This window comes from Nerophis ophidion, linkage group LG21, assembly GCF_033978795.1.
Source record: "Nerophis ophidion isolate RoL-2023_Sa linkage group LG21, RoL_Noph_v1.0, whole genome shotgun sequence".
Taxonomy (NCBI): Eukaryota; Metazoa; Chordata; class Actinopteri; order Syngnathiformes; family Syngnathidae; genus Nerophis; species Nerophis ophidion.
The window spans coordinates 43463411-43479349 of record NC_084631.1 but is presented as its reverse complement, the minus strand read 5'-3'; the positions used below and the strand labels follow the sequence as shown (position 1 = coordinate 43479349).

Here is a 15939-nt window from a genome sequence, read left to right as displayed (position 1 = left end):
TCCCGAAATTCCGTATTACCATTTGTCATTTCAACATGTTATTACTTCAACAATTCTCCACCGATTGAAAAATTGTCCAAGACATCAATAAATTTAGATTAGATACTACTTTATTTATTCCTTCAGGAGAGTAAATGCCTTGGCAGAAGACACCTCCTGCCAAAGGTGCCTATACCGCAGGATTTTTAATTTTTCAAATGATCATCAAATGTTGCCGTTGACATCATTTTTATGCACTGAAATTTTTTACACTGAATTTTTTTCAAGCTGAATTTTTTTACATTGAATTTTTTTACACAGAATTTTTTTTATGCTGAATTTTTATACCCTAAAACTTTATACACAACACTTTTATACGCCGAAATTGTTTTCACTTGATTTTTATGCACTGAAATTTTTTACACTCAATTTCTACACAGAATTTTTTTTGCACTGAATTTTTTTCACATTCGTTTTTTCACACTGATTTTTTTTTACGCTGAATTTTTATACACCAAATTTTTATACACAGAATTTTTTACGCTGAAATTTTTCACACCTAATTTTCTTTACGCTGAAATCATACACTAAATTTTTATATACTGATTTTTTTTACATTAAATATTTATACACTGAATTTATTTACAAATACTTTTTTTACACTTAATTTTTATACATTGCATTTTTTTTACACTGAATTTTTACACACTGACTTTTTATTCACTAAAATTTTTTACACAAAATTTTTATCAAGCTGAATTTTTTTACACTGAATTTTTTTTATGCTGAATTTTTACACCCTGAATTTTTATAACACAACACTTTTATACGCTGACATTTTTTTCACAGAATTTTTATGCACTGAAATTATTTACAGTCAATTTTTACACACAGAATTTTTTTTTGCACTGAATTTTTTTCACATTTATTTTTTTACACTGATTTTTTTTACGCTGAATTTTTATACACCAAAATTTTATACGCTGAAATTTTTACTATGAGTATTTATAGACAAAGCATTTTTTACGCTGAAATTTTTCACACCTAATTTTCTTTACGCAGAAATCATACACTAAATTTTTATATACTGATATTTTTTACATCAAATATTTATACACTGAATTTCTTTACAAATACTTTTTTTTTACATTGCATTTTTTTACCCTGATTTTTTACACACTGAATTTTTGTGCACTGAAATTTTTACCACTGAATTGTTTTACGCTGAATTTTTTGCACTGATTTTTTTCATGTTGAATATTTTTACACTGAATTTTTTTGACGCTACATTTTTATACTCTGAATTTTAATACACTGAATTTTTTTACACCAATTTTTTGTACTGAATTTTTTTACACTGAATTTTTATACATTGCATTTTTTTACACTGAATATTTACTTCTTTGTTGATTGAGTACAAAAAAATGCAGATGATTGTGTGTGTGTTGATGTCATTACATCATGTGTCCACAGGGGGCAGTGTAGTGTTGGTCACACACGCACAGGTGTGGGGGATTACAGGTATTAGCTGGGAGTTCATGTGTTTGCTTTTGTGTTTGCTTTACAAGGGAAAAAAAGCTCCATCCCCCTGGAAAAGAAGGAAAGAAGGGAAGAATAATGTGGATTTATTGAGGAGAAAGAGAAGTAAATATTTGGTGGCGTTTAAGAAGTGTTTGTGTTCCACCTGCATGACAAGATGAGGACTTTTTTTAAGGCAGCACTTCCAACAAGAAGAAGATGAGGACATGTTTGAGGCAGCACTTCCAACAAGAAGAAGATGAGGACATGTTTGAGGCAGCACTTCCAACAAGAAGAAGATGAGGACATGTTTGAGGCAGCACTTCCAACAAGAAGAAGATGAGGACATGTTTGAGGCAGCACTTCCAACAAGAAGAAGATGAGGACATGTTTGAGGCAGCACTTCCAACAAGAAGAAGGACTAGAAGTGACGTCATACCTGAGGTGAGTGCAAACTGTGAAAGAGGTGACTTGTCTTAAAGCGACAGTACACCCGTTTAAATGAGTGACATGCAATGAAAGATGTCTCGGAGACAAGAAGAAGGACAACTAGTCTTAAAGGAATAATATTCATGGCTGAAAAACTGCAAAAGAAGAGACAAAATAATCTAAATGTTGAATAAATCTGAACACATTTAAATAATGAGTTAAATGTGTCATTAATTATTGTTATTAAATAAATTGTATCATAGGAAACATTAATTTATTTAATTATGAATTACAATTTAATGATTTATTTATGTAATGATTTAAGAAATTATTGATTTAATTATTTAATGGTTGAAGTAATGATTAAATTATGGTTTTAATATTTAATGATACAAATAATGATTCATTTAATGTGATATGTATTTTCACAATTTAATTAATTATTTAATGATTTAATGGTGTAATATTTAATTTAATGATTCAAATTGTTTAATTTAATTATTTATTGATCAAATTAAGTATTGATTCAATGATGTCATATTTAATTTAATGAGTCAAATTATTTAATGATTCAAACATGCTTTAACTCTTTGATTAAATTAAAAATTGAAGCATATTTCACGATTTCATTTATTTATTATGATTTGGATAATTAATCATTTAATGATTCAAGTAATGATTACATTACATTTTTACATTTAATTTAATGATCAAATAATGATTATTTTAATGCGTTATGTATTTAATTTAATTTCACAATTTAATCACTTATTTTAATGATTTAAGTAAGTATTAAATATTATTAATATTAATTATTTAAGTATCAATATTTAATTATTTAAGTATTAATATTTAATTTATGATTCAAATACTTGTTTAATGAATACTTTGATTATTTATTGATTCATTTAAGTATTGATTCAATGATCTAATATTTAATTTAGTGAATCAAATGATTTAATGATTCAAATAATTATTTATGATTGATTTAACTATTTGATTAATTTAATATAATCTAAGCTTATTTCAATGGTTCCATTATATAATTATTTTTTAAAATAATTAATAATAATTTCGCCACACCTCCTGTGTGTGTGTGTGTGTGTGTGTGTGTGTGTGTGTGTGTGTGTGTGTGTGTGTGTGTGTGTGTGTGTGTGTGTGTGTGTGTGTGTGTGTGTGCGTGTGTGTGTGACAATCATTGGTACTTTAATTTTTTTTGTGTGTTTTTTTTTTCCATATAATGTGAAAGCTGTGTAATGGTTTGTGTGTTTTTGTGTGTTTTTGTGTGTGTTGCTGCATACAGATAATGAACTGTTATTATCCCAGGAGAAGGAATTAGACAAATGTGTACAATTTGTCACGATATTGTCTTCTCACAACATGAAATGCAATCATCCTAAATGTGAGGCAAAATCTGCCCAATTGGTTTCTTTTCTCTTTTTTTTAACAAATCTTTGTTTACATACCAATAATATGCAAGATGTAATTATTTATTATATTAAAATAAATCAATTCCCCAAAATGCATAAAAAACAAAAGTAACTTAATCAAACAATATTACAAATTATATATATATATTATATTGATAAATGCATTCCTCCTATGCAAGTTTATGGATTGTCAATATTTGCAACCTGAAAATGATTATTTTTCTCATCAATCTTGCAAACTTTTCTCTTCAGAGATGCTAGTGTGTGTGTGCGTGTGTGTGTGTGTGTGTGTGTGTGTGTGTGTGTGTGTGTGTGTGTGTGTGTGTGTGTGTGTGTGTGTGTGTGTGTGTGTGCAGCACAAGTCAATTGGTTGTTGTGGCTGTGAGTTTATTTGTTGCTAATCAGACTAATGATCCCGCGGGTGTCTGCTTAAGTGTAAAACAACATTTAGAGTGCGAGCAGGAAGTGTGCACACATGATGCTACAGTTTGTGTGCAAGGAAGGGAGAAAAGAATGAAATAGATCATGATAATAATATTAATAATGATGCTAATAACAGCAGTAGTCATGTGTTGTTTATGCCAGGAAGTCAAATGTTGGCTCATAGAAACAGGAACTTAAACTAGGGCTCTCTAAACCTTTTTAGAAATCAAAGCATCTCAAACTTTTTCATTTTCAAAACCAATGTTTTTTATTTATTATTATTATTTTTTTTTGTAAGCTTCAAGGCTTCCCTCAAGTTTTGCCCCGAGGACCCAAAGGTGTCTCAGTCATTAAAGTGTTTTTTTAATGCTTAAATTCTTATCTAACGTTGGCTCCGTCAATATAAGGTTTTAATATTTTTGCTTTATGCCTTTTATGTTTTGTTCATGGAAGAAATATGCAATATATATATATCACCTTGAGGGGAATATTTAATTAGTAATTCATTTTACAGGAAACACACAAAAATATGCAAAATGTTCCTCCAATATATTCAAAATGGAATATTTCATTTGAATCCCAAATCATTTTAGTGAACCAGCTACAGATCATCTTCATATATATATATATATATATATATATATATATATATATATATATGTGTGTATGTATGTATGTATATGTATATATATATATATATATACATGTATATATATATATATATACATATATATATATATATATGTGTGTATATATACATGTGTATATATATATGCATACATATACATATACAGTATATACATATATGCATCCATATATACATATGTATGTATATATATATGGATGTATGGCTTCCACCTGCTACCATGGGGCAGGTGCATCAGAGGCAGAAGAAACAGCTTATTTCCCAGAGCTGTCACCATGTTGAACTCTAACTTATAATAATAATAATAATAATAAATCAGCCCTATCCAATATCCTACAATACTACCTTTCCAGTGCAATATGTCCGACAATGATTGTTATTTATTACTTGGGTACTCTTGTCTTGTTCTGTGTATTGTACAGTATTTTGTATTCCTATAAAATGTTGTATATTGTACAGGATTGCTCATTATTTTGATTGGATAGTAGTCTGTTTATTTCAATTGTTAGTTCTTCCTTTATTACCTCTTCTGCCCATATTTGTTCTCACTACTGTACCTTATGTTGGAGTCCTTCATCTCTTTATATGCAAATAAAATGACAAAGTCCATTCTATTTTATATATATATAAAATACACACATCTAAATCAACTTCAGATGTAATTATAGTTAGTTAATTATAGATTTTCATTCGATTGTATTTTTTGTCATTAAAACAACTTTTTGTTCAAGGGAAAACACACAAAATATTCCAAATGTTCCTCCATAAATATTTCTGAGTGGAATATCTGATGTTAAATAATTGTAGTCTAATATAATCAGAGGTGGGTAGTAACGCGCTACATTTACTCCGTTACATCTACTTGAGTAACTTTTGGGATCCATTGTACTTCTACCAGTAGTTTTTATGCAACATACTTTTACTTTTACTTGAGTATATTTATAGAGAAGAAAGGCTACTTTTACTCCAATCCATTTATCTACATTCAGCTCGCTACTCGCTACTTTTTTTGAATGGATCTGTTAATGTTTGTTTTGGTTTTTCCAAGTAGAATCTACACATGCCAGCGTTTCACCAATCACATGCAGTCACTGGTGACCTTGGACCAATCAAACAGAGCCAGGCGGTCACATGACCCGACTTAAACACCTTGAAAAACTTATTGGGGTGTTACCATTTAGTGCTCAATTGTACAAAATATGTACTGTACTGTGCTATCTAATAATAAAAGTCTCAATCAATGTTAATTTATTGTGGCTCATTGTGCCTTATTTTAATGTACTATTATTTAATATATATCATTGTTTTAGTTGCTTAAGAGATATTCCTGGCTCTGAATTTGCTTATTGCTATTTTTATGTTTTTGTGCATTACTTGTTGCCGTCATCATTAAAGGAACAGGTTACTCATCAGTTACTCAGTACTTGAGTAGTTTTTTCACAACATACTTTTTACTTTTACTCAAGTAAATATTTGGGTGACTACTCCTTACTTTTACTTGAGTAATACATCTGTAAAGTAACAGTGCTCTTACTTGAGTACAATTTCTGGCTCCTCTACCCACCTCTGGTTATTAACTACTATAGCTTTATGTTATTAATTGCAATAGCTTTTATGTTAACTACTATAGTTTTTCGTTATTAACTACTATAGTTTTTATGTTATTAACTACTATAGTTTTTATGTTAACTACTATAGATTTATGTTTACTACTATAGTTTTTATGTTAATAACTACTGTAGTTTTATGTTAACTACTATAGTTTTTATGTGATTAACTACTATAGTTTTTGTTATTAACTACTATAGTTTTTATGTTAACTACTATAGATTTATGTTTACTACTATAGTTTTTATGTTAATAACTACTGTAGTTTTATGTTAACTACTACAGTTTTGTTATTAACTACTCTAGTTGTATTAATTGTTATAGTTTTTATGTTAACTGCTATAGTTTTAACTACTAAAATTTTGTTTTCAACTACTATTGTTTTTATGTTAACTACTATAGTTTTTGTTAACTACTATAGTTTTATGTGAAATAATATAGTTTTATGTTAACTACTACAGTTTTGTTATTAACTAAAATATTTTTTGAGTTAACTCCTACAAGTTTTTATGTTTACTATAGTTTTATGTTAACTACTATCGTTTTTTGTGTTAATTACTATCGTTTTTATGTTAACTACAACAATTTTATGTTATTAACTACTATAGTTTTTATGTTAAGTACTATAGGTTTGTTATTAACTACTAGACTTTTTAAGTTAACTCCTATAGTTTTTATGTTAACTATTACATTTTTTATGTTAACTACTATCGTTTTTATGTTAACTACTATCGTTTTTATGTTAACTACTATCGTTTTTATATCAACTACTATTGTATAGTTTTGTTTTTAACTACTATAGTTTTATGTTAACTATTTTACATTTTATATTAACTACTATAGTTTTTATGTTAGCTACTATAGTTTTGTTATTAACTACTAGACTTTTTAAGTTAACTCCTATAGTTTTTATGTTAACTATTACATTTTTTTTATTTTAACTACTATCGTTTTTGTTAACTACTATTGTTTTTATATCAACTACTATTGTATAGTTTTGTTTTTAACTACTATAGTTTTATGTTAACTATTATACATTTTATGTTATTAACTACTATAGCTTGACAGTATGTTATTATTTACTATAGTTTTGTTATTAACTATTAGTTTTGCTAACTATGATAGTTTTTGTTAACTACTATAGTTTTGTGTGAAATAATATAGTTTTATGTTAACTACTATAGTTTTGTTATTAACTACTAGACATTTGAAGTTAACTCCTATAGTTTTTATGTTTACTATAGTTTTATGTTAACTACTATCGTTTTTATGTTAATTACTATCGTTTCTATGTTAACTACAACAATTTTATGTTATTAACTACTATAGTTTTTATGTTAACTACTATAGTTTTGTTATTAACTACTAGACTTTTTAAGTTAACTCCTATAGTTTTTATGTTAACTATTACATTTTTTATGTTAACTACTATCGTTTTTATGTTAACTACAACAATTTTATGTTATTAACTACTATAGTTTTTATGTTAACTACTATAGTTTTGTTATTAACTACTAGACTTTTTAAGTTAACTCCTATAGTTTTTATGTTAACTATTACATTTTTTATGTTAACTACTATCGTTTTTATGTTAACTACTATCGTTTTATATCAACTAATATTGTATAGTTTTGTTTTTAACTACTATAGTTTTATGTTAACTATTGTACATTTTATGTTATTAACTACTATAGCTTGACAGTATGTTATTAATTACTATAGTTTTGTTATTAACTATTAGTTATGCTAACTATGATAGTTTTTGTTAACTACTATAGTTTTGTGTGAAATAATAGTTTTATGTTAACTACTATAGTTTTGTTATTAACTACTAGACATTTGAAGTTAACTCCTATAGCTTTTATGTTTACTATAGTTTTATGTTAACTACTATCGTTTTTTATGTTAATTACTATCGTTTTTATGTTAACTACAACAATTTTATGTTATTAACTACTATAGTTTTTATGTTAACTATTACAGTTTTTTTATGAAATAATCCTAAATGAAATTCAATGACTTGGTTTATATTATTGGATATACTCGGTCATAAAATCAGTGTCAGTTGAGTTGGTCCATAGATTTCCTGTAGGGAATTTTAATGTCCAGCAGATGTCAGTATTTAGTGACACAGGATCAATACAGTCTATAAATGTGTCAAAAGGCTGTGCAACGCCTCATCAACCCATCACTAACAATCACACAGGTCAGGTAATGTCAAGACTTTAATCTACACTGGACATAGGGAGTCTTCTTTACTGTCAAAGACTTTTTGACAAATCAATCAAACAGAGCCCCCAGTCAAATGACAAATTCAGTATTACTTTTCAACAGACATTTATTTAATCTTGTTGTTTGTGGTCTGGACATTTGACACAGGAATTTAACTTTTCCACACACCATCCTGAATCACGGTTTCAATCGTAGTCCATGTTAACTACCAAACCGTAACTTAAAAGGGTTGGTTGAACAACTATAAGGACTAGCAGGTCATTCCTAATGTTGCTAATAGGCACAGTACTCATGGACTAAGTTTTGGGGAAATTCCTATTGAAATCAATGGGACATCCTTCAAAGTTCCACTTATTCCATCTGACTCCAACTGTTCCAACTTCAAAATTTTCAGACTCTTCAGGAATTGTGCGCTTGATTTCAACAATGCTAAAATAATTTCGGGATTTCAGTTCATCATCAGCATTGGAGCAATCACACGCAATTCCTTCAGGAATTGCCTCATCTAGATTTTAATGTTTAATAAAAAATAAAAATAAAAAATAATGACAAATAAAGATACAACAATACAACTTTTCAAAGTTTTAACCTATTCAAACCATTCCACCTTCGAACTTTCTTCAGCCGCACAATACTTGTGCTATAGTTGTAGGAAATGTCTCAAAACCTCTTCAGAAGTGCCGACAAAATCCAAAAAGGGCAGAAAATGCATATTTTTGGAAAACTTTTTTTCTCGGAAATGTCGTAAGGGGGGGGGGCCTTACGCAAAAATTCACAAAAACGAACTTTCTTCCGTCGTACTTGTGCTATAGTTGTAGGAAATGTCTCAAAACCTCTTCAGAAGTGCCGACAAAACCCAAAAAGGGCAGAGAATGCATATTTTTGGGAAAAAAAATTCTCGAAAATGTCGCCTTACGCAAAAATTCCCAAAAACGTACTTTGTTCAGCCGCACAATACTGGTGTTATAGTTGTAGGAAATGTTTCAAAACCTCTTCAGAAGTGCTGACAAAACCCAAAAAGGGCGGAAAATGCATATTTTTGGAAAAAAAAAATTCTCGAAAATGTCGTAAGGGGGGGCCTTACGCAAAAATTCCCAAAAACGAACTTTCTTCAGCAGCACAATACTTGTTCTATAGTTGTAGGAAATGTCTCAAAACTTCTTCAGAAGTGCCGACAAAACCCAAAAAGGGCAGAAAATGCATATTTTTAGAAAACTTTATTTCACGAAAATGTCGTAGGGGGGGGGGGGCGGGGGGGGGGGGGGGCCTTACGCAAAAATCCCCAAAAACGAACTTGCTTCAGCCGCACAATACTTGTGCTATAGTTGTAGGAAATGTCTCAAAACCTCTTCAGAAGTGCCGATAAAACCCAAAAAGGGCAGAAAATGCATAATTTTGGAAAAAAGAAATTCTCGAGAATGTCGTAAGGGGGGGGCCTTACGCAAAAATTCCCAAAAACGAACTTGATTCAGCCGCACAATACTTGTGCTATAGCTTTTTCTGGCGACTACTCCTTCCACATTTTTCAACGCGTTTTAACTGTTCCACCGTCGAAGCTTTCTTCTGCATAAGAAGTGGAAAAATTCTCTGTTTTCCCCGAAATTCCGTATTACAATTTGTCATTTCAACATGTTATTACTTCAATAATTCTCCACCGATTGAAAAATTGTCCAAGACATCAATAAATTTAGATTAGATACTACTTTATTTATTCTTTCAGGAGAGTAAATGCCTTGGCAGAAGACACCTCCTGCCAAAGATGCCTATACCGCAGGATTATTAATTTTTCAAATGATCATCAAATGTTGCCGTTGACATCAGTGATGCTGTTTGGAACAGAAATGATATATTTAGTAAGTAGAAAGAAAACACAGTATTACTATGTTACCTCCGGGCAACAGCAGCGAAGGTCTGCCCGGCCGCAGACTGGCTGCGTAGTCCTTATAGCTGTTCAACCAACCTTTTTAAGTTACGGTTGGGTAGTTAACATGGGCGCCAATTGCCTCGTACCTTAGTAGCTGTTTAGCCAACCCTTTTAAGTTGCGGTTTTAAGAAGTACCAAATGTTGAAACCGTGGGTCAGAATGGTGTGTGTAAAAGCAAAATGCCTGTGTCAGTCTCCCAGCATTGGAGCATTCGTACACAATTCCTTCAGGAATGGCCTCATTTACTTTTAAATGTTTAATAAAAAAGGAAAATAACTACAAATAACGGTACAACAATACAATGTTTCCACATTTTTTAACCTATTACACCATTTTGGAAAGTCCAGGATTTTCCAAAATTCTTGCTTCTACAAAGCCTTCTTTGCAGCGACTACTCTTTTCACAGTTTTCAACATGTTACAACTTTCAGAGTCCAAGGGTTTTGCTATCAATAGAACATTGATGGTCTACTTACCTGTCTGGGCAGCATATTAAAATCACCAGTCGATGGTAAAACCAATATCGAACGTCACATTTTAATAGAGCATTCGTCATAAAGTTTGCTTTCACAATTTTATTATCAGGGAGACTGACACGGGCATTTAGCTTTTCCACACACCATCCTGACTCACGGTTTCAACGTTTGGTACTTGTTAAAACTGTAACTTAAAATGGTTTGCTGAACTGCTATCAAGGTTCGAGGCAATCGGCGCCCATGCTAACTACCCAACCGTAACTTAAAAAGGTTGGTTGAACATCTATAACGACTATGCGGCCAGACTCCCAGGTGACTGGGCATTTCATTGCTACTGTTGCCCAGAGGGCACAGTATGCATGGGCTGCCTGTGCAATATCTCAATTCCTGGTTATTCTGAATGATAATTAGGGGGAGACCCGACAACACTGATGCATCGACAGTAAACAGTAAAAAAATGTATGATTTATTTTTTAACACTTTAATGAGTAGGACACTTTTCGATCCCCAATTATTTTAGTGTGATTTGTTTTGAAGTGTCGTTGCTCCAAAAATAATAATGAAACAAAATCCAAAATGAAGGCTTCAATTATTATATCATCTCAAATATTCCACCTCAAAAAGTTATTGGATGAAAATATTGCATATTTTCTGTTTTTTCCATTTTTTCCCTAATGTTGATCTAGAGATTTAAAACATGAATAATAATGAAAACAATACTAATAATACTGAATAATGACACATTTTTAATATATTTTTTTGACCAAAACCCTAACTGAATGGAGGCCTAAATGTATATTTTTGATACATATATTGTATTGGTTTTTCAAATCAAAAATATGAAAATGGCCCCCGCTTGCTTTGATTTTTCAGTGGAAAAAGTTTGGACACCCCTGCCATATGGTCTCCACATCAAAGGTCCATTTCCCTACGAAGACCATGCATCCTGCCCATCAACCAATGGCCTCACCAGCCAAGTTTGATCACTCTATGGAGGCTGTACACCCCTCCCATCCCCACACCGCTGGCCCATCACCAAATGTCCACACCTATGGTCCTTCACCCGGCGTACACAATAGCTTGCTACCTGAATCCACCTGAGAATAAAAAGGCAGCTTTCCTGGCACCAGACAGGAGAGATGCAGGCAACCCATCTATTGAGGACACTATCTGTTATCAACCACAGGCAGAAAAATCATGGACGCCATGTGATGGATGTAGGGAGGAGTTGGAAAAAATGTGGGCAGAAAAAGAAGGAATTGAAGAAGTCCTCTTGAAAATAGGTAAGTAGCATTCATGATGTCATTGTTTTGTTGACTTCAACTTGTGATTGGGCTTTGAACACATTTTCTCCTTCTGCTATTGTTTGTGCTCTTTTTTCCCTTTCAGATCCGGTCCAAGTCAGAGTACTTCAAACTCTCTGCGACTTGGTTGGAGACAAATACAGCGACGGCCCTCCTCAACAATCGGGCCAGCAAGAGCTCTTTCCTGAGAGCGGCGTATTCATATCATTGTTCCGCCTTGCTGCCATGAGACATGCTGCAGAGCCCAAATGTATGCCTTTATTTGGACCTCTTTTTTCTACAGTAGAGGAGTGTCAAAATGCTGTCCCTTTTTGACGCCCTGGAAACAAACCTGCAGGAACACCAAAGCGCATCCTTAAGCGGAAAAAAGTGGAAGGAATCCTTAGTAAGTTTTCCCAAACAGAGGGTGTTTTCAGGCCAAAATTGGGTCACAATAATGAAATAGAAGTTCAATATGAGAAATGTTGATCCCTTTTCGATTACAGCAGACTGGAAGCATAACTGAATGTTACATCATTACAATTTGTTATCCACTCAAAACTAGCGTTATGATGAGCAATATAGTCTGATGTCCATCAACTTGAAGTGTGGTTGTGTGTATTAATGGTTTTGCGTAAATGAAGGCTTTAAAGGGCAATAAAAAAGCATTAAATGAGGCATTTAAAAAAGGGAATATGATTGTAGGACATGGCGGACAGTCAATATGTCAAACGGTAAAGGAAAATGAACTTAAGAAGGTTACAGTCGTTTCTTTTTTGAACTGCATACAAGAGGTATTGTAAGGTGGGAACACGACAAAAGCACTGCTTCAATCAAGCAAAATGAAACATCAACTTTTCCATTCTTTGGTCACTGTAGGCGTGTAGTCCTTAACTGTGACACCATGTCAGGATAATGGAGAAGCTGAGCCGACACGGAGTCGTTTATTTCAATCATCTCCACTTCAACACATATGAGCTAACTTGCCTAACATTAGCAACTGTTGTGACGCAATTCCCTCAAGTGATCTACGCTAGCCTAGGATGGACAAAAGAGGCCATTTTCACAGCAGACCACAACTATTTCATTCTCTGACATTCCCACAATAAATGAATACAAGTTCCTTCAGCTGCCGGACACTTGATACATACTTGCTGTTTACTGTAAACATTTGAAACAACAGAGAGGGTGTAAATACAAGAAATGCAATATGTTTCATTGCTATAGCTTTTTTCAAATGCATTTGATTGGCATTTTTACCAATATTATTCTGTATTTTTCTCAAATGTTTAAATCCATCATCCATTTCCAAACACATGCATCATTTGCAATCCTAGTATGATGTTCATTTATTTTTCCATAAAACCTTTGAACTATTTGAAAACAAATTGTATCCTGATTAAAAATGCTTTGTGGCTGTTATAAGTCATCATTTCAGAGAATATATATATATATATATATATATATATATATATATATACTTACAGCATGTTTCAAACAGACACAACTAAATAAATGGCTAATGGGTATATTATATTGATCATCTGATGCAGAATGGGATGTTTGTTTAGAGGCTTTAAGTGCAGTTCTCCTTTAATATTTTGGATAGTCGAACCTTTTAATGAGCGATTGTCTACGGCCACGCACACAGTCAAAACACCAGATGCTACTCCACAAAAATAAATCAATAAAAATACATTCTCCAATGAAACAGCTTTGTAATCCAATTCTAATACACTAGATAGTAACAGTTCATGTCAACTTTTCAACTCATTTACTTGTCTAATGCTTGCAACTGTGTGTATACAGATCATTGGAAGCTTTTGATGATGTAAGAAAAACAACTAAATGCAGTCGCACATGGGCATTACATTTTTTGAAGTAGCAACAAAATGGCATTAAAAAGCATTACATTTGATTTGCATTATTATTGTTATTGCATTGCATAGATTTGATACAGTAGAAGCATTTAAGTCTCACCTTAAAACTCATCTGTATACTCTAGCCTTTAAATAGACCTCCTTTTTAGACCAGTTGATCTGCCGCTTCTTTTCTTTCTCCTATGTCCCCCCCTCCACAGGGGGTCCGGTCCGATGACCATGGATGAAGTACTGGCTGTCCAGAGTCGAGACCCAGGATGGACCGCTCGCCTGTGTATCGGTTGGGGACATCTCTACGCTGCTGATCCGCTTGAGATGGTTTCCTGTGGACGGGACTCTCGCTGCTGTCTTGGATCCGCTTGAACTGAACTCTCGCGGCTGTGTTGGAGCCACTATGGATTGAACTTTCACAGTATCATGTTAGACCCGCTCCACATCCATTGCTTTCGGTCCTCTCCAAGGTTTCTCATAGTCAGCATTGTCACTGGCGTCCCACTGGATGTGAATTCTCCCTGCCCACTGGGTGTGAGTTTTCCTTGCCCTTTTGTGGGTTCTTCCGAGGATGTTGTAGTCGTAATGATTTGTGCAGTCCTTTGAGACATTTGTGATTTGGGGCTATATAAATAAACATTGATTGATTGATAGCTGTAGAAACTGATGTGGCAAAATGACGAATGGCTGATGATTATGTTCTTGCCTTGCAGCGTATGTCCTGAGATGCAGTACCCTTCCTGATTGGGACGATATTGAGGAGGTCAAGCTCAAGAAAGCTTTGGTAAACAAAAGTCAGGCCAGAGAGGGTTTGAAGTAGGCCCTTGTACCTGTCAAGTTCATTCTATGGTAGGATGTTCAATATTTTGGTCTAGGTTTGCGCAGTATATGTTGTCAAAAATGGCCCTATGATGTAGCTTTTAGTACCAGGTTATACTGTGATAATGCATATTGAGCTGTGCTGTGCCAAGCAAATTTGGCAGTGATGCAACCTCACTAACAAGCTAGCGGCTAATATCCTTTTACAGTTCAAAGTTGTTTCCAAATCAAAAAAAAATGACGCAGTACGTTACTGCTTACATAATCAGGTATATTAGTAGCTTTTGTAACCAATTTCAACATGTTTCAATGATCATTTGTGTAGCAAATGTTATATTGTTATGGCAGGAGGCTGTTCTATTGTTTACAACAGTGTTTCTTAATCCTAGGGCTGGGGCCCACTGTTTGGCTGCGAGTACCCCTTGGAAGCCGCCAATAAATATCTGTTTCTTAGCTGTGGTCCGTCCATATGGGCCGCAATGGTACTCGCTTGTAATCCACTTTAGTGTAGAAGGACTCATTCAGTGTTTATATTTCATTTGGCCCCAGACCCCTCTGTAGTGGAACATTCTGAGACCCCTCTGTGGTGGAAAAGTTGGTCGTGCCCCAAGGTTAAAAATGTTAAGAATCCCTGCTTTTCAATGTGTGATTATTTTTTGGTATGTAGACCAGTTCCAGACAGCACGGTTACAATTTTATAAATGTATTTCAGTTTTTGCTTGGAATATTTCAAAAATGGAAATGTTGTCATTTACTCACCTTCTTACTGAGATGAAGTCAAGTGTTTTTTGAACTAAGGTACCTGCTTTGCTCAACAAGGAGTTCAAAAAACTACACCTGACTTTTTCACAATAACAAAGTGAGTACCTCAGGTCAAATTCATTTATTTTTGTATTTGTTTTATTTTCTGTATATTGTTTTCTATGTTGTCTTAAGTATTGTAAATGACAATATGTACATGATGTATGTACTAATTTACTACATTTACATTTTGTTATTTCATCTATTTTTAAATTATATTTTAAAATAAAGTGATACACCTTTCAATATTTGAGTATTTGTTTAGTGTTATTTCTAATGAAGTCAGATGAATATTTAAATTGCACTCTCAATTTGTTCTCATGATTCTCAAATTTGAGATATGATAATAAATTGAAGAGAAATAATCAAGACATGAAAAAGACATACATAAGATCTCTTTTATTGCTCACACATCTCATTTCTTTCTCTTTTGATCATCCTTCCAAATAAATGAGACATGATTGAGAACAATGGAGCTCTCGTCAGTGTATCCCACTTCTC

General features: G+C 32.6%; 1 protein-coding gene across 2 annotated transcripts; it reads left to right on the top strand.

Moving 5' to 3' along the window:
- Positions 1-1450: 1450 nt before the first annotated feature.
- On the top strand, positions 1451-15674 carry LOC133540152 (uncharacterized). Of its 2 annotated transcripts, XR_009803567.1 has the most exons (4): positions 1451-1941; positions 11538-11947; positions 12054-12353; positions 14532-15674. XR_009803567.1 is itself a non-coding variant. In XM_061882695.1 (3 exons), exons 1-3 carry the CDS (start codon positions 1877-1879, stop codon positions 12281-12283), a joined length of 705 nt encoding a protein of 234 aa, XP_061738679.1. In that variant the 5' UTR covers positions 1452-1876; the 3' UTR covers positions 12284-12901. The 2 variants fall into 2 exon arrangements, 1 of the variants encoding a protein (XP_061738679.1); XM_061882695.1 differs by lacking the exon at positions 14532-15674 and having other exon boundaries at positions 1452-1941; positions 12054-12901.
- Positions 15675-15939: the final 265 nt, after the last annotated feature.